This window comes from Hyperolius riggenbachi, chromosome 7, assembly GCF_040937935.1.
Source record: "Hyperolius riggenbachi isolate aHypRig1 chromosome 7, aHypRig1.pri, whole genome shotgun sequence".
Lineage (NCBI taxonomy): Eukaryota > Metazoa > Chordata > Amphibia > Anura > Hyperoliidae > Hyperolius > Hyperolius riggenbachi.
The window spans coordinates 262,926,253-262,946,782 of NC_090652.1; the positions used below are offsets into that span (position 1 = coordinate 262,926,253).

The window sequence follows — 20,530 nt, forward strand, 5'->3', positions numbered from 1 at the left end:
ACACTGACTGTCGCTAGTCCGCGTGTGTATGCGGACTAGCAACAGCAACACAATAGATAATCTACGGCGCTTCCAGCGAGGGGGTGGAACGTCGGCGACAGCTTCCGTCGCTTCAGTAATCCCTCTTCCGCATGTGTACGCGGAGGGACCTGGCGAGGAGCTGTTGCCGAACCTGCCGCGCACACACTCCTGTGTGCTAGCGACAGGACAAAAAGTAGCCCGTGGGTATGGGCCATAAGGGACAAAGAGTTAATGGCCTTTTTATTTATTTATTTAGTTGTGGCACAATTTAAAGTTTGGCCACTAGATGGCACTAGCTTGGAATGCATAAGTATTTCAATTCCAAGCAAAACGAACCGAAAAGGTTTTTCTTTGTTTCATATTTTTCTATGAATGATCAGTGCCGTTTGTTGCAGCACTGAGCATATGTGATTTATGCACTTTGATTGGTGATTTGTGTTCCCACTCCCCAATCTGTAAACTAGCTGCCGAGTATAGGGACAAACAAGGGCGTGCCCGAACACGCACACCTGAGTGCACGGCCTATAGATGGCAGAAGACGCAAATCTACACCCCTTTAGATGAAGTCCTGCATAACTAGTTAACATGTTACTGTGGCACCTCCAGGACCCAAGTTACCTGATTCGGTCTTGGTGTATCGCCTGCTCCGTTGCAAGATATTTGTCTACAATAGAAGGACCCAGCAGGTCAAACACTCTGGAAGTAGTGTCAACTTCACAGAGACTCATAATGGAAGAGTGCAATTCATGACTCAGCAGAACTCCAGATTTGCAAACAAAAATTATTGTGTATTGTGGAATCATATTAGTGAGTGAAACTCGCCCATAGTTTTTCTTGAGTTCAAGAACATGTTAACACAGCTGTGGGCTTGCATTTTATGTTACCAGCTTATTATCGAGTGTCAGGCAGCATGTTATCGAAAAAAGGCGCATGGAAATGTGGGCGCCTAGTAATGCCAATAGTAAATAATCACTCAGAATCCTTTCCCCCTGACAAATAACTCTAACCCTCCCGCACAAACTTCCTACCTGGCACCTAACCCTAAACCTCCTCACACAACCTTCCCACCTGTGGCCTAACCCTAAACCGCCTCCTGCATAAGCTTCCTACCTGGCACCTAACCCTAAACCGCCTCCTGCATAAGCTTCCTACCTGGCACCTAACCCTAAACCGCCTCCTGCATAAGCTTCCTACCTGACACCTAACCCTAAACTTGTCTCCCCCATGCACAACCTCCCTACCTGATGCCTAATCCTAACCCCCCTGCCCACAAAACCTTCCAACCCGATGCCTATTCCTAAACCTGCCTCCCCCATGCACAACCTTCCAACCTGATGCCTAAACCCCCCCCCCCCCCGCACAACCTTCCAACCTTATGCCTGACCTTGACCCCCAACTCTCCTACTTGATGCCTAACCCTAAACCCCCTCCTGCATAACCTTCCTACCTGCCGCCTAACCCTAAACCCGCCTCCCCATGCATAACCTTCCTACCTGATGCCTAACCCTAACCCCCCCCCCCTCCGCACAACCTTCTGACCGAATGTTAACCCTGCCCCCCCCCCCCCCCCCGCTCCAACATTCCTACCTGATGCCTAACCTTAAACCTCCCCCCCCCCCCCTCCACACAACCTTCCTACCTGATGCGTAACTTTAAACCCTCCTAACACAACCTTTCTACCTGATGGCTAATCGTATCCCCCCCACACACAACCTTCCTACCTGACACCTAACCCTATCCTTCCCCCGCACAAATGTCCTAACAGACACCTAACCCTAACCCTCCCCTAACCCTCACTCCCCCGTTGTCAATAGCCGCCAACCCTGCTGCTGCAAGAAAAAAACCTTAATTTCTCAGGTGCCTCCATAGGCGCCTATTGAAATATCGGTATCAGGGGTAATTTGGGCTTCAGTGCCAAATAAATAGTGGGCGCTTTATCAACTCCTGCTACCTCAATGCCGATATTTCAATAGGTGCTTATTATGGAGCCCAAACTTCTGGCGCTAGCAGGCGCCCAAATCCTTGCTTCGCATGCCCGATACACCAGGCTGATATTAGTGGGGCAGAGAGGTGGCAAGGGTTTCCTTAAACAATTCTCTTTCTTTCAGATTCTAGCAGACACATTTGTGTTCACACACTAAACAGGTTACAAGTGTCTCCCCCTCCTGCTGTATCAATCATTTTGAATAGCATGTGCCCCCAAACACAGTTCAATTAACGAGGTAATACAATTATCAGACAACAGAAGATCAAATGGATAGATGGCCGCAACATTCAAGTCATTTTTCCTTTTCTCCGCTGAGCCATGTTTTCACTCAAATTGATGTCCTTTTAATAGTCCACCCCTCTTTTCCTGGTGGTGGTGAGCAATACCATTGTGCCATTAGATAGCCCCTAATGTCTTTAAGTTCCCAGGCCAGATTATTAAGTTATCCTTATCCTAAATCTGAATGCAGTAATATTTTCCTGCTGTTTTATTTTACGGTTCAGCATTCTCCTCTCCTATTGGATGCCAGGATTGTCCTCGATGCCTCTAAGGCAACAATACATAGATCAGCTCATTCTGCGACGGTCCCTCTTCCAGTGCCGCCATCCTCACATTCTGGGGCAGCCATGAATCTGTTATAATCGTATACAGCTTCTGGGGATAAAGGATGTTGAGCAGGATGAAAACGCAGGTACCAGAGCGCGGCTGGGGAGAACAGGTAATGTAATATTATTATTATTATTATCATTTCCTAAGAGAAAAAGTTGTATATTGTTTGTTTTTTAGATCTTTTAAATTCAATCAATTTTCTATGTTGTTTGCCAAACCAAAGCTATCCACCATACACTATATGCAGTTTAGACATTATTGTGTTATTTTGATGGGACAGCAACTTTTCACTCTTAGTTACTACTGACTGCTTAATATTGTATCCAAGTATCATATATTCAATGTTATCCTATGAAGAGACATAATACAATATGTGTCTCTTGTACTCTGTGTGTCCCTACTAGCACTATGTGTGTCTGTAGTATATGTGTGTCCCTGCCACTATGTGTGTTTCTGGTACTATGTGTGTCTTTTGTACTATGTGTGTCTCTACCACTTTGTGTGTCTCTACCACTATGTGTGTTTCCAGTACTATGTGGGTCTGTAGTATATGTGTGCCTTTACCACTATGTGTGTCTCTAGTATTATGTGTGTTTCTAGTACTATGTGTGTCTCTTCCACTACTCTCTAGTATTATGTGTGTTTCTAGTACTATGTGTGTCTCTAGTACTATGTGTGTCTCTTCCATTATGTGTGTCTCTAGCAGTATATGTGTATCTTCTACTATGTGTGTCTCTTCCACTATGTACGTATCTGGTACTATATGTGTCTCTTCCACCAAGTATGATTCTGGTACTATGTATGGCTCTTCTACTTTGTGTGTCTCTAAAACGTGTGTATCTTCTACTACAGTGTGTGTGTCTCTAGTATGTGTGCGGTATCTCCTACTACAGTATGTGTCACTCTAGTAGTATGTGTCTCTTTCATTATTTGTCTCTTTAGTACTATGTTTAATAGCCGACTCTCTATTTTTTAGGTCGACATAGATGATACAGAATTACTTGTTGAAGAGGATGAGGAAGACAAGAAGGTTACCAGCAATGTGTTCTGGGCTGGCTCTAACTTGATCAATGCCATCCTCGGTACAGGGATGATTGGTAAGGCTGCAAAACCTGGTAATGTTCTGACGTGTTTATATGTGTTATCTTGCAGCAGCCAGCCATCAACAATCATACAGAAGACATGCTATAGTCAGCCACATAGGCCACATATGGAGGAGGTGGTTATAAATGGAATAAGGAGGATGTAAATAGGAAGCGACAGATAGAAAAAGGAAGCTGCTGCCCATGGGAGCAGTACATGAAGAGGAGGGGCTACTGTACGTGGATGTTACACATGGAAAAGGGGCTGCATATAGAATAGGAGGGAAGCTGCTACACATGTAAATAGTAGTTGTTATATATGGATACTCGTAAGGATGTAGGTGCCCAATTGTATCAGAAGAGCCCATATCCTATTCACCTTGCTGCAAAGCACTGTGTATTGACCCGAGGAAGCGGGCTAGTACCTGTGAAACGCGTTGTCTATTTTGTGTTTTGGATAAATACTTTTCCAGTACTACTGGTGTTTTTGTCATCAGGAGAGGTAAGAGAATATCTCTCATCCTTGTTTTAACTATTAGAAATTTGTTTATATTTTTACACTTGGGTGTCTCCATCCTTATGAGTAGCCACATAACCTTCTTTGGAGGTAGCGTTTTTTTTTCCCTAAAAACTACAAACCCAGGAGAGCGACCATCCAGCTTCCGGCAGAACCTGGTAAACCGAGCGGGGGCAGTTAATTTCCTGCTAGCTTATACAGTGGTTGTAGGGATTGGCAACCAACTCTTGTGAGTATAGTGGTATACAGTGGCGTAGCTAACAAGCTCTGGGCCCCAGTGCAAGTCTTACATTGCCCCCCCCCCCCCCCCAAGCACTCTATGCATAACAATTAATACAGTGCACCAAAACTTGCCAAGGACAACCACAATGTCAGAGGCCTAAGGGTCCTGTGCGTTTGCAACCTCTGCACCCCCTTTTGCTACGCCGCTGGCTGTATATACTAATAACTCCCCATTTATTAACAATACTACACCGTTGGGCTCCTGGTCTCTCTGTTTACCTAGGTATTCTTGAGTACAAGGTCACTACAAGAAAAAGAGAAAACACCAAGAGCCCAATATAGTGTAGTATGTACTGGTAATGTATAATTGGAAGAGTAATAATATTAATTTAATACTCACAAACCAGGGTTACCAATTAGGCAACCACTGTCAAAGCAGGTGGGGAGATTATCCTGACCCCACTCAGGATTAAAAAGTAGATCTCTGCAGTAGAAGAAGGAAGGATACAACCCTCCACCAAGGGTGGACTTGATGTAGATAATAGGATAACAGAGGCGCCAACAGGATAAAAAACACTAAAAGAACTTAAAAACCCATCTTGGTAATAGAGGAGGTAGTGGTGGACTCACCTCCTCCAAACAGAACACACGACTGTGGATTTTCAGTCAATACAATTTTATTGGATACTCCAAATAAAGTGCAGCGCGTTTCACGGGGTACAAACCTGCTTCATCAGGCAATAACAGATAGGAGTAAACAACATCTGCCAGTATCATCAACGCTGAGCGCCTCTGTGAACAGGGTTTTTAACTTCTTATACTGTTTGTTATCCTGTTGTCGCCTCTGTTATCCTATTATCTAAGGTCACTACAAGGATCGCCAAAACCCTCCTATTTGTTATATGTGGAATAGAGTAAAAGCATAAATCTGGGCCTTGATAACAGAGCATTTAACATAATGATCATGGCTGGAAAAATATGACCCATTAGTGCACATAAAGCAGTGGCCCTCTACTATTGCTGCAAGGCGGGAGAAATCTTTGTGCGCAGTTACCAGTTAAGGGACAATTCAGGCAGACCTCTGCAGAGCAGTGCAGCAAATGATTCCCCAACCACCCAAAATCGGTGGCCAACAAATACTTTTGTATTCACACGTGGCTATGCAATAGGACTAACAAGCAAAAACATTAAATAATACCTGCTTCCACAATGGGGTAGAGGGTACAGCTATTTCCCAAAGGCTTGAATGCTGGTGGAATTTGGCACAACTGTGGTTACAGGTTGTTGTACTAGGCTCATGTAGCATTCCCATTCAAGTCTATTTCAGTGCTTCAGCAGCAGAACATCTGTTAGGTGGTGCATGCAGTATGTGTGAACTATGATTGACCCATTACCCCTACTGGTAAAAGGTTAAAGGTACACATACATCTAGCGATTGACCAAGAGAAAGAGCTCTCTGATCGAATCTGATTGGAAAATCTGTTGGCCACCATAAGCCATAGGCAGATTTCTAGTTGATTTCAGTATGAAATCTTGAAGTAATTGGCCTTATCACGCCGTCTCCAGACCCCTCCACCCCTAAAGTTATACTTTATTTGCTGCCTGCACTGCTGCTATCCTCATACTTGCATTTGAGCCCCCACTTGGTTTCCGGCCTTATAGCACGTGGAGCGCACCCCACGTGCTCTATGCCAGTAGTCACATGGGGGCCAGAATACAGAAGTACAATGGACACAGCATGACAGGTAAAGTATAACTGCACGGGGCGGGCACAAAACATTTGGGGGAGGGGTGCAGCAGCTGGGGGTTTCCATCGCATTCGTTGCTCACCATTACCCTCGCACACCCGATCGAGCATGTTGGCACAAGGTTTTACAGCATGTCCAATCGATACATGCAACCAATTTTGGCCTGAAATTGGTTGCATGGTCGCTCATGGCAGCATTATGGAATCAGATGACCGATGGGCCCCCCAAGTTGAGTAACCTGTAGGCACCATAACCAATGTACAATCACCAATCCAACCACTGATTCAACCACCTGCTTGAACATTCTAACTGGGATATGTGAGGGGTAAGGGAATTGGTGATTGTTTAGCGGATAACAACTGTGGAACCACCCCAATACACTGCCACCAAATTATTTGCATGAACTAGGCCTAGGATCAGGCTTGTGATCTACAGACACTCATGCACCTGAAATTATAGATAATTTTTAAAAAATGACGTTCCGTTAGTAATTTACAATTTCTACCATTACGTATGCACATGCAAGTGTAGGAGGAGTCCTAGTAATGGTAACTTAAGGCCCATTCACACCTAAAAAGCGCAAATTGGTAGCGCTTAGTGATGTCATTTTGCTCAGGTGATTTTACCGTGATTTAGGACAATTCGGGAAAAGGTTAGCCAACCATGGAATAATCTTACCTGAGATTCTTGCCGATTAGCTCATTTGGGTTGGTCGGCTAAAGAGCTTTTGTCCCACTCAAACCGGAGACCAGATTCCTCCATAGGATGTACTGGAACATATGGAATTAGATATATTTCCACTCCTCACAAATGCCACATACTGCTATAGGCGGCCTTTACAGACTGTCTTCCTTTACAGACTGATAGAATCTGGTCCCCAGTTAACAAAAGCTCTTCAGCCAGCCAACCCTTATGTGCTAATCAGTGAGATTTTCAGGTGAGATTATTCCATGGTTGGCTAACCTTTTTCTGAAATTTTTCATTCTATTGCATGTGCGCTCCCCCCTCCCCTCCCCCCTGTCCTTTACAGATATATTTACCACCCAGAGTGGCCTTAAAGGAGTGGCACCAGCTAACACACTCTGCCTATACCCTACACCTGTATTGCCAAGATGGCTCCCTCTGTCGAGTACAGAGGTCAAACAACCTTTTCTTCTTAAATACATACAGGGTGCATTTCTCTGTTTTTCCTCTGTCCTGTGCAAGAGTTCAGGTCCACTTTAAGTTATTTTAAAATAATTATTTGTGCTAGAAATTAACACTTTCAAATAGCTGACATTTTGTCCCTTATTCAATTCACTTTTTTCTCCTATGTTTTCTCCTAGGTGATATTTCCCCACCTTATCAATATAATGCCTTTTGAACCACAAGCTAGCAAGAAAATACTGCAAATAATCATGAATATTGAATTCTGACTTTGTACTGAATGAGAAAAGTTGTTATAATTTCAAAATTTCACATTATTTTGAGCTGACCTCTTGGATCCCTCATGAGTATTTAAAAAATAATAAATATAAGTAAGATATATATTTTCCTGTTATCTTTTTGTCATTAGGACTGCCATACTCTATGAAACTGGCTGGCTTACCTCTTGGACTTCTCCTTTTGTTTGGTGTAGCCTACATCACAGGTAAGTGACCCCTTTCTCCTTCCCATGCTTTCTCTTGTCCCTTCCAAACTCAACCTTCTCTTCCATTTTCACACTAACTTTGTTTCCTCATTCTTTCCATACTTACCCTACCTTCTCTTCCTTATCACTTCCATAGTCACCCTACCTTCCCCTACACATCTATTCCATACTCACCCTACCTTCTCTTCCTCATCCCCTCCATACTCACCCTACCTTCTCCTCCACATTCATTCTAGACAAGGTAGGGTACCTTGTCCTCCACATCCATCTCATACTCACCCTACCTTGTCTTCCACATCCATCTCATACTCACCCTACCTTGTCTTCCACATCCATCTCATACTCACCCTACCTTGTCCTTCACATCCATCTCATACTCACCCTGCCTTGTCTTCCACATCCATCTCATACTCACCCTACCTTGTCCTCCACATCCATCTCATACTCACCCTACCTTGTCTTCCACATCCATCTCATACTCACCCTACCTTGTCCTCCACAGCCATCTCATACTCACCCTGCCTTGTCCTCCACTTCCATCTCATACTCACCCTACCTTGTCCTCCACATCCATCTCATACTCACCCTACCTTGTCCTCCACAGCCATCTCATACTCACCCTGCCTTGTCCTCCACATCCATCTCATACTCACCCTGCCTTGTCCTCCACATCCATCTCATACTCACCCTGCCTTGTCCTCCACATCCATCTCATACTCACCCTACCTTTTCTTCCTTATCCCTTCTATACTCACCCTGCCTTGTTCTCCTCATCTCTTGCATGCTCATCCTGTCTTCTCCTTCTTATAATTTCTCATCTTTTGCTTCCTCATCATCATTTCCATGTTCACTTTCATTCTACTCTTCCTTTAATTTTCTCTCATTCTTATCTCCACCATCCTTTTCATCCTTATTATCATACCCATCCTTAGCTTGCCCCTCATCCTCATTCCAATCCTCACAGTCCTATATTATGATGAACATTCTTCTCATTCTATGTGTGACAGAGACTCTAGTTGTTGGTTAATTAGCAAACTGCCAGCTGGTACAGTCACATATACTCTGCCAAAGTCTCTTTTGTCTATTGCCCATCGTAACACCAATGTATATAATACAGGGCACGGTGGTTGGACACAGTGGATCATACACCAGATCCACTATGACCATCCATGTGAGGCTGCAATGTTGTGTGAGGCCGTCCGTATTCATCATATTCCTTCTCATCGTTCCAATCCTCACTCATCTTAATCTTCCTCATCATCATCCCGCCCCTCTTCCTAATTCACCCAGTCTGTGTTCATTTTTATTGTTGATTTTAGTTAGATAATAGATATTAAATTAAATGCATTCTGATATCCAGATGTGTGGTGTATGATCTATTGTGAGTAGGGATGGTCGGAAATGCAGACTACCGATTCTGTGGATTTCCGAGTTCCGAGGAGCCGTTTTTGGGAGGGAGGGAGCAATTTTTTTGCATTCTCTTGTTGGCCAATTACTTCAGTGTTGACTCTGCATTGGTCTTATTCTTCTGCGTTTTGTGATTAGGCTATAAATACTGAGTTGCGGTAATGCGGTATTTCCGCAGAAATCCAATTTCCGATCAGCAATGCAGAGGTTTCAATTCGGTGGATTCTGAATGAGTATCCCTAATTGTGACTTTGATACCAAACCTGCTCAAACACTAATTTCACCTCCTACCCCATGCCTAACCCTAACCTTCTCAATCTATGCCCTATGCCTGACCTTAACCATAACTCTTCCCTAAATCCTACCACTTAAATGATTCATAACTTAAATAATACTCTCTCCTAAACCTAATATTCCTTGACCTTTGTAACTTCCTATATAAGTCATATTCTCCCAATTGTATTTAGATTTTATTTTATCTGTTACCACATTTTTTATCCCATCCTTTTATTTTGCTTCTTCTTCTCTTTCTTATACTCAGTCCTGCTTTCCCTGCTTCCCATGTATGCCCTTCCTCTACTTCTTCTCATCCACATCCTCATACATTTTCCTCTTGCTTTTTCTTCTCTTCCTACTTCTCCTTCTCCTATTCATCTCCATTTAAGTCCTCCATCTACTTCTCATCCACATCCTCACCCCGTCTTTATATTTTTTCTCTCTTGCTTCTTCTCCGTTTTCCAATTCTTCTGCTTCCATTCCTTCCCATTTATATCCTCCATCTTCTCATCCACATCCTCATCCCATCGTCATAGTTTTTCTCTCGCATCTTCTTTTTTCCATTCTCCTGCTTCCATTCCTTCCCATTTATGTCCTCCTTTTTTATATTGTTTTAATTATATTACTTTTACTACTTTTTCTCGTCCACCTCCTCATCATATCTTCATAGTTCATATTTTTTCTCTTGTTTTTTCTTCTTTTCCCCCTCATCTTTCTCATTCTTTTCCATTTATGTCCTCCTCTTACTCCTTCTCATCTTCATCCTCCTATCTTCATATTTGTTCTCTTGCTTCTTCTCTTTCCCTACACTTTCCTCCTTCTCTTCATCCTCCTTCCCATCCGTATCATCTTCCTTCTCCTGATCTTTCTATATCTGTGCTCCTCCTCTGCATGCTCCTTCATCACATAAATAGACCCCAATTTAGCATTTCCTGGTAGTTTTATTCTAAGCCTCCATGCTCTTCTGCGTTGTCATCTGTACATTAGCATGGATACACGAGAGCCTCCTGGTTATCTCTCAGCTGTTTTGCTTCGGGGTGAATTTGCTCTCTGCCGTACCAAATAAACATTTTTCAAATAAACCATCTTAGATAAATGAGTTAGTGGAACATATCCAGAGGTTTTTTTTTCATTTCTGCAAACCCTCAGGGTGGGGGTGAGGATGTAGAATCCGTGTTCCTGAAAAAGACTTGTGACATTGTTGAAAGGGTTTTAATTAATGGCTGTTCATTCTCAAGGCAAAAGGTCCATAATCAAAGTTGTTTCACACTTTCCATGTTGGCATTGTAGCCTGAGCTTTCTTTCCAATATAAAAGGAAACGTATAGTGTTTTTTTTTTTTTGCTTCAAAATCAATATATAATATAAAAAATAAAACTATTTAAAGGGAACAATAGATGAACAAGAAAAAGTTGTTATACATACCTGGGGCTTCCTCCAGCCCCATACGCTCTGATCGATCCCACGCTGCCGTCCTCCGCTGCCCGCAGCTATGAGAACCGGGACCCCGCTCTGCCATCAGTCGGAGCCAGTCTGAGCGTAAGGGAAGTGCGCTGTTTGCGTATCTCTGCAGCAGCTGCTGGAGAGATACGTAGAGGGCGCACTTCTCCTGCGTAGCTGGCTCCGATGACGTCAGTGACGGGTTCGCGTAGATGCGGGCAGCGCAGGACGGCGGCGTGGGATCGATCAGAGCGTATGGGGCTGGAGGAAGCCCCAGGTATGTATAACATCATTTTCATGTCCCCATCTCTGGTTGCCTTTAAAGTGTACCTGAGGCGGTATGTGACATGATGAGATAAACATGTGTATGTATAGTGCAAAACATATTAATAACCAGGCTGGTTTACTTGTTCTATTTTGCTGCCTGAAACAGTTAATTTCTAGACATGGAAGTGACAGCTTCTGTCTTGACAATAGCTTATCGGAAATATAGTAAACATTACTGATAAGCAAATTACAGTGGGATGCAAAAGTTTGGGCAACCGTGTTAATCGTCATGATTTTCCTGTATAAATCGTTGGTTGTTACGATAAAAAATGTCAGTTAAATATATCATATAGCAGACACACAAAGTGATATTTGAGAAGTGAAATGAAGTTTATTGGATATACAGAAAGTGCACAATAATTGTATAAACACAATTAGTCTGGGGGCAGCACCAGTCACAAACAGGAAGTGAAGAGAGTGCCTGGCTAACCTATACTGGGGGCACCTATACCTGGCTACCTACCTTTACTGAGGGTGTTTTATGGGGGGGATCACTGCAGCTATTGTGTGTGGTGCAAATTGCCAGGTGCTGTGCGATCATTCCAATTCGGGGGAGGGGGGGAGCACATCCTCACAAGTTTGCCTCAGTCAGCAAAAAGTCTAGATCCAGCCCTTTCCATACATATCCAGCAGAAGTGCAGAATGTGGTGTCCATGGCACCATCCTCTTCTCCTGCTGAAGCCTGAGGGTGCCTACATGCATACAATATTTATTGGCCAATAAATGACCAACTTTACCACCTCTCTGTAGCATGTGGGCCAACAGATTTTGAAGGCTATGAACAGATTGTGTAGCTGTAGGTAACTTCTCATACTATGTAGAGGTGGTAAAATTGTCCAAACATTGGCCAATCAAAATTGGATGTGTGTGCCAAGTTTGAAACATAAGCCTGGTACACACTTTCAATTATAATTGGCCAATCACGGACCGATTTTATCGCCTCGATGTAGTATGAGGGTAAACAGATATTCAATACTATGAGCAGATTGTGTCGTAAATCCTCATACTACATGGAGGTGGTAAGATTGGTCAGTGATTGGCCAATCATAGTTAAAGTTGATACCAGGCTTTAGGGTCAACAGATTTTGAATAATATGGACAGATAGTGTAGATAAACTGTCATACTGCATGGAGGTGGTTAAATTGGTCAGTGATTGGGCAATCAAAATTGAAGGTGTGTACCAGGCTTTAATGTGAATATACACATCCAATTTTGATTGACCAATCACTGGCCAATTTTACCACCCCCATGCAGTATGGGAGCCAACAGGTTCTGAATACTATGAGCAGATTGTGTGGGTAAGCTCTCATACTACAGTGGTAAAATTGTCCAATCAAAACTGTGTGTATATTTCCTTTAGAGAAGCTGAAATAGTCTCCAGACTATTCAGCCCCAAATCCATCCATTGCATTAAACAACCAATAGAGAGAAACCATGAGGCTGTAAAGGGTACCAGACAAATACAGTCAAAACTTGCATGCTATTTATGCAAAACCGTATCTCTGGAGCTGCTGATCACGGCGACATGCAGTTTTCACTCAGGGCAAAATCTGACAATATGATGCCTGGAGCCCTCTACAAAACGCTATCGCTAATCGCAATCGCTAGCGTTTTGTATGAGCAGTTTGTAAGCGATTTCATGAGCGACTTTGGTAGCGATTTTAAAAAGTGTAATCAATTTGCTAGCAGTTGTGTAGCGATTAGCGTTTTTAATTGTGATTGGTCCTTTCAATTAATTTTAATTTTGTTACAGTGTGCAGTAATGTAAAAACACAGCAAAATTGCTCTGTGTAGGTTTTGACGAGCGATTACACCCGCATTTATTTACTTTACATTGCAGAAACGCTAACGCTGAAAAATGCTGCGTGCCCTGCGTTTGCGTATTTTGGTAATCGCAACAGCTCCAGTGGAATTTGGCCCATCCATTAACATTAGCTGAGCGTTCAGGGAAATCGCTAGTGGTTTGAATCGCTCCCTAAATGCTCAGAACATCGGTCCAGTGGGTTCCAGCCCTAATTTATATTTTGAAACACTCAGTTTTTGCTTCTCAGATTCGTAACAGGTTTGCTTGAAATGTGATGTATAGTCTATTGCTGTTTCTGTTCTATTTGGGTAACATGTGTCCTGGGTTTTCTTCCATAGATTATTCTATGATCCTGCTAATTAAATGTGGAGCAATGTCCGGGACCAGCTCCTACCAGTCTCTGGTCAGCAGGACGTTTGGGTACCCCGGATACCTGATTCTGTCAGCACTGCAGTTTTTATACCCTTTTGCAGGTATGAGCATTTTATATGTGGCCTTTGTTAACCAATTTGACACATGTATCTTTCCTTCCTTAGATAGCAACCACTCCTTTTTATGTACAGCTCCTCTCGCTGCATAGCAACCCCCTACCTTATACAGCTTCCCCTTCCATGTGCAGCTCTCATTTCCATGTCTTGCCGCTCCCCTCTGTCATGTTTTGCTCCCCATGTGTAGTTTCTCTATTCCACTTTCTACCTTCATCAATGCAGTAACCCCCCCGCATACATTACCTGCTTCGCCGGCGCGACTGCCCCCGGTCACCACTGCTCCGTCTCCGCGCTGGTCTCCGAGTCCGGCATGCTTCACTTCTTCCTGCCCGGCAGGAAGTTTAAACAGTAGAGCGCCCTCTACTGTTTAAACTTCCTGCCGGCCAGAAAGAAGTGAAGACCCGGAGACCAGCGCGGAGACAGAGCAGCGGTGACCGGGGGTAGTTGCGCCCGCGGAGCAGGTAATGTATGCGGGCTCTATTGCGTCGGTCGTCGGGCACTCGAACGCCGCTAGCGACGTGCTCCCTACCCGCGGCCGATCGACGGTAATTTTCCGCACGGAGCGATCAACGGGATGGGACGGGATAGATCAAAATTCGGCGTGTAGCAGGAACGATGTGACGGCAGATTCGATCCCAGTGATCGAATCTGCTGTCCATCTGGCGGGAATCGGCCTAGTGTATGGCAAGCTTTAGTCACATTCTCTAGGCACTGTATTAATGTAGCACACATTTTAAACTTGCATATGACTGGTGTACAAGTTATTGTCACTGTCGCTCTTGCGTTTCAGAGATAAATACAAGAAGAAAAGCTTAGAGGATAATTAGGCCCTAACTGGTTCAATGGCATGGGCCCCTGTGCGGCTGCACAGCCTGCGCGGTCCTATGTCCGCCTCTGATTTAAGCACTCAGATTACTAAGGTACTAAATGTATAGATATGTACAGTATATATATACTGTATATATGCATAGTATAGATCTATGCCTGGAGAGGGGCCTTAAAGAGACTCCGTAACAAAAATTGCATCCTGTTTTTTATCATCCTACAAGTTCCAAAAGCTATTCTAATGTGTTCTGGCTAACTGCAGCACTCTATACTATCACTGTCTCTGTAATAAATCAATGTATCTTTCCCCTGTCAGACTTGTCGGCCTGTGTCTGGAAGGCTGCCAAGTTCTTCAGTGTTGTGGTTCTGCTATGAACTCCCCCTTCCAGGCCCCTCTATGCACACTGTCTGTGTGTTATTTAGATTAGAGCAGCTTCTCTCTTATCTTTTACAAGCTGGATAAATCGTCCTCTGAGCTGGCTGGGCTTTCACATACTGAGGAATTACAAACAAGGCCAAAGCTGTTTGCAGGAAGAAAAGAGCAGCCTGAAACTTCAGTGCATGGAGGAAAGAAACACACAAATGATCTCTTGAGATTCAAAAGGAATGCTGTATACAGCCTGCTTGTGTATGGATGTATTTTCTATGTGTGGACATACTGTACATCAACCTACTTCCTGTTTTGGTAGCCATTTTGTTTGTTTACAAACAAACTTTTTAAAACTGTTTTTAACCATTTTTAATGCGGCGAGGAGCGGCGAAATTGTGACAGAGGGTAATAGGAGATGTCCCCTAACGCACTGGTATGTTTACTTTTGAGCGATTTTAACAATACAGATTCTCTTTAACAAAAGTTCCCAAGATGATGGAGGGCTTAGCACTTCCTGGTCTTCCTTGCGTGCTCCCAGCTCTGGCCTATATACATCAGTCCAGAATGAGTGAGCTGTATCTGCCACTATAACCAGATGCCTTTTATCTTTCAGCAATGGTCAGCTACAACATAATAACTGGAGACATCTTGCCAAAAATATTTCAGAGGATACCCGGGGGTGAGTTTCTTTACAGAGAGCACTTTTGAGCAAAAAGTATTTACTACAGTTGTTCCTCTAGCTACAATACTTTCTAGGTAACACAACTCTGGCTGGGTGCACACATAGCAGAAACGCTAGCGTTGCGGAAAACGCTGTGTTTTTGCCGTTAATGGAAGTCTATGGGCAACAGGAAAAAAACGCATATGCGTTTTCTATGCATTTTCAAACCTGTGTTTTTAAAAACACTGGTTGTGTTGCGTAATATTCATGAACGCATCAAAAAAGCACATAGTGAAAGTCAATGGGAACGCAATGGTATGCGTTTTTCATGCGTTTTTATATGCTTTTTTTCCCCAAAATATTTTTTTGCTGTATTTTCACTTCCTGTTGTCTTCCTAGTGATTTGCATAAATGGAAATATAAAAACACATGGAAAACGCATACACAACGCATATGCGTTTTGTAGATGTGAACTGCAAACGCATTAAACGCAAGCAAATTGCATGAAAAATGCATCACAAACGCACCAAAAACACAGTAAAATGCACAAAAAATACACACAACATTAACATAAAACATGACATAAAACGCAGCCTTTCACGTTATGTTATGTGTGCACCCAGCCTCAAACAACTCCGGGATATGTTAAAGTAAACCTGTTATATTAACCTCCCCAGCGTTCAATTTCCCCAGGATTTCTGTGCAAACAGTGATAAAATTTATTTTTAAAACTTTTTTTTTCCTGTAACTTGCCAAAATGTGTCAAGCAAGGGTCTAGTATACAGTGCAGTGGAGTATTGATGTGTATGCATGTTTATACTGTTCACAGCATGTTTTTTTGAACGGACATTTCTGTCCATAACGCTGGGGAGGTTAAAAGAAAAGAAAAAAAAGATACTTACCTTGGTACTTACCTTGATCCAGAGGCTTCCCACGTATTGTTTGAAACAGATGATCCAATGCTGGGACACTTGGAAGTTTGCAGAAGCAGGATATCTTGCACCCGCACATTAGCACGGAGGCTCGTGGGAAAAAAAACTAACATAAGCAGCTCCTGTGCACACGGCGCCCTGATCCTGATGAGTGCAGCCTCGCTCATTCAAGGACGGGAGAGTAGCAGGGCACACTGCTCAATAAGCCCTTGTGGGTAGGGTTCAGGGAAGGGGCATAGCAATAGCCATAGCAGACATAGCAGCCGCTATGGGGCGCAGGAGCAGAGGGGGCCCAGATTGTACTTGGTGTTTGATGTATGCACTAATTACCTTCTTGTGTTCAGTGCCCATGGACTATGTAGAGTGTAGATTGCACGAGAATGTAAATTGCAGAATCAATTCATACCCATAGGGTAGGGGCAGGTGACATTGCTCAAGAGTGCCTACATCTGAGGGCCCCATAAAAAAATGTTGCTAGGGGGCCCCATAATCTCTAGCTATGCCACTGGTTCAGGGGGTTCCAGCGTTAGATAAGTGGAGGTGGGGAGGATGGAGGAAGCCTTTGGATTAATCAGAGGCTTCACTCTACCGAGGTATCTAAATGGGGCACTTTTTTTCCTTTCAGGCACATCTTATTCAAAGATCACTAGACCTTAAAATTGCACAGTTCACTCTGCAAAATGGTTGTCAGCAGAGGCAATTAATTTATCCTTATGTACAGGGCCAGTTCTAGACTTTTTGCCACCTGAAGCAATACATTGTGAGAACGCCCTAAACCCAGGCACTGGCACTATGCTGACCTCCCTATGCTACCTCCAAGACAGTATCTTCTCCATACTGGCATGCAGCATCCCAGCTCTAATCCCCAGGATGTCGGGTATGTGCTCCACTGTCTGGGCACCACATCACTCACGCGCTCTCAGCAGATTAGCGATGGGATCACCAGCCACACTGAAGTCCCGCTTCCTCTCTGACTACAACAGCGCCTCATGTGAACTGGCAGCACATAACAGGTCAAATGAGGGGCCGCTGTAACCATGGATAAGGGATGCTGCATGGGCAGATGGAGATTCCATCACTGGAACGATAAGAGCAGGTGAGTGAAGTGCCACTAGCAGGGGGAGTACAAGGAGGGGGACATTAAGGGTGGGGAACTTTCTCTTACTGCCCTCTAATAGTTGCCGACCTGAAGCAAATGATTCCCATTGCTTCATAGAAGAACCGCCCCTGCTTACATAGGTTGTATTTGACAAACATTTAGAAATGTTTGGATTCAGCGGTGAGTGACAGACATGTTATTTTAGTTTTTAAAACTTGTTCTCCAGGTTTAAAATTGTTATGTGCCATCAGCGCTAGGATTTTGTGCAGTGTCACCTGATATCAATATTATACTTGGGAGAGCTAAAGTTGATATCTTGCCTAGGACAACGTTCCACTTAAAGTGGTCTGAAACTCTGACATAACATTCAATAAACATTTCCTACTTTTTTTTACTCACACAGTTAGCATATTTGCATTTGTACACAAGTAATATTGTCTGTCTACAAATTGCAAGTTTCTAAAGTGCAGTTTATCTTGCCCTGAAAGCTGCCATTGCATTTTAATCTAGCTGCTTTTTATTATATATTAAAATCTTCTAGTGAGCTGTTCTGAACTGTGTGCATGCCTGAAGCAGAGAGAGCTTCTCAAAGAGTGTTTTCAGTTGTTTACACACAAATGTAACAACATTTGAATGTAAACAAAAATACTGTTATCTCCAGTCTGGATGTGGATTTCAAGCTGAATAGCCCCTCCACGGCAGGACAATGTGCTGTGTTCAACTGTTTCAGTGATGTTCTGCTACAATTTCTTTCTAGGATAGTAGTTTTTTAAGGTGGGACTGAAGAGAGAGGTATATGAAGGCTGCCATGTTTATTTCCTTTTAAGCAATACCAGTTGCCTGGCAGCCCTGCTGATCCTCTGCCTCTAATACTATTAGCCACAGCCCCTGAACAAGCATGCAGCAGATCAGGTGTTTCTGACTTTAAAGTCAGATCTGACAAGACTAGCTGCATGCTTGTTTCTGTTGTAATTCAGATACTACTGCAGAGAAATAGATCAGCAGGGCTGCCAGGCAACTGGTATTGTTTAAAAGGAAATAAATATGGCAGCCTCCGTATACCTCTTACTTCAGTTCCCCTTTAAAAGCTGAAAGGAATCTTTAAGAGCAAAGTAGAAATGCTGACTTTCAGATCACTTTAATCCATCTCTGGCTAGACCACTCTCTTCAACACTGCTGCTTTGTGCACTGCACTCTCTATATGATATTTCAATATATATCCATTGCTACAAGGAGCCACTTGCTGGTGAATGCTGGAAACATGTACATAGATGGCAAAGCGCAGAGCCACCAACAGGTAACACTGAGTCCTGCAGGTTCTCTGACATTTATACAAGGTTACATATTGTAAATCAGGTGCCCGATGAGTCACTCTAAATAAAAAAAAAAACTAGTAGGGCATAGCTTTGATCCGGAAGGACGTCAGCGTGGCTTAGGCCCGGTTCACACTTGCGTTAAGAGGCAAACGGATCTGTGAGAACGGATTTGATCACCAGTCGATTGGATCCGTTTTCACTCTGTTAGCCTTCAGATGCTTCTGATCCACCCCCCAGGCCCTCATTAGCAAAGTGGAATTTGCTGGCTAGTGCATGGGAGAGAGCCCATTAACACTCTATTTGAGTTTCATGCCAGTTGTAGGTAAGTAAAAGATTTGAATTGTAAAAACATTACTATGGTTTTATGTTATGTTTATATTATTATTGAGGGGTGAGGTGGAAGATAGCGCCACTAATAAAGATGCTTCCCTGTAGAGGACTCTATTTTCACGGTGGAATGAATGTGAATGCTTTGGTTTATTGGTAGTCACTGGATGTTTCATTGGGATTAAATTGACCTTTTGTGTGCCATTTGTCGTTATTTCTACATATTGTATGTTGATTTGTCACTATGTTATTTGACAAAAACACTATACAGTGATTCTGATACTTTAGAAGACATCATTATTGTTTTACGGAAATTAAAGGGTTAATAAAGTCCCCAAATATCAGTTTAATTTACCTGGGGCTTCTTGCAGCCCCCTGGAGTCATCCTGTGCCTGCGCTGTTCTGCCACAACCTGCGCTTGTGCAGCGGCGACCCCGACAAAACTGGCTGGTTGCAGCCAATGTAAGGCTACTGCGCACACGCACACCCTGATCACGCTCCCCATGCTGGGATTGCTCTGCGCATGCGCAGTAGTGATTGCTGTGTACTGCACATGCGCAGAAGGCTCCCGGCAGCGGGAACATGGAGATGAGGCGTGTGGCTGACCAGCTTTGCTGAGGCCACCTATGCCCAGTGGAGGGACTTGGAAAGATGGCGTGGGCACAAGACAACTCCAGGGTTCTGCAATAAGCTCCAGGTAAGTTAAACTCATTTTTTTAAAATCTGCTTTGGATTTCTTTTAAAGTTGTCACAGTTCTATTTCTGTGTCTTTTGCTAGTGTCTCCAAACAACATACTTGCTGACCGTCGTTTCGCCATCTTGGGGACAACTGCAGTGGTGACGCTTCCGATAGCACTGTATCGGAACATGCAGAGACTCGGAAAGGTAAAAGCTATAACTAATAAATAAGACTGAGGCCTGGTGCACACCAAAAACCGCTAGCAGATCCGCAAAATGCTAGCAGATTTTGAAACGCTTTTTCTTCTTTTTCTGTAGCGTTTCAGCTAGCGTTTTGCGGTTTTGTGTAGCGGTTTTGGTGTAGTAGATTTCATATATTGTTACAGTAAAGCTGTTACTGAACAGCTACTGTAACTAAAAACGCCTGGCAAACCGCTCTGAAGTGCCGTTTTTCAGAGCGGTTTGCGGTTTTCCTATACTTAACATTGAGGCAGAAACGCATCCGCAATCCAAATCCTGCAGCAGCCCGGGAGTATGCGTTTCTGCAAAACGCCTCCCGCTCTGGTGTGCACCAGCCCATTGAAATACATTACCCAAGCGGATCCGCACCCGCAAGCAGATCGCAAACCGCAGCGGAAACGCTCCGGTGTGCACTAGGCCTGAGAGAATATTGATGATGATTGCTTATCATATTTGTATTAGCAGCTACACTAGGGGAAAATGCCCGGGCAGTTTTCGTTGATGGGGCGGAGCTTAGCTTCTGT

At 43.6% G+C, this 20,530-nt stretch overlaps 1 protein-coding gene across 1 annotated transcript in view; it reads left to right on the plus strand.

Annotated features, from left to right (window-relative positions):
- The window catches only part of SLC38A11 (solute carrier family 38 member 11), an 87,390-nt gene that overhangs the window by 29,937 nt on the left and 36,923 nt on the right, over positions 1-20,530 (plus strand). The window contains exons 3-7 of the mRNA XM_068247386.1: positions 3,594-3,714; positions 7,742-7,816; positions 13,409-13,543; positions 15,367-15,432; positions 19,867-19,973. Of these exons, the coding sequence (XP_068103487.1) occupies positions 3,594-3,714; positions 7,742-7,816; positions 13,409-13,543; positions 15,367-15,432; positions 19,867-19,973 (504 nt within the window). The remainder of the gene's footprint in view (positions 1-3,593; positions 3,715-7,741; positions 7,817-13,408; positions 13,544-15,366; positions 15,433-19,866; positions 19,974-20,530) is intronic.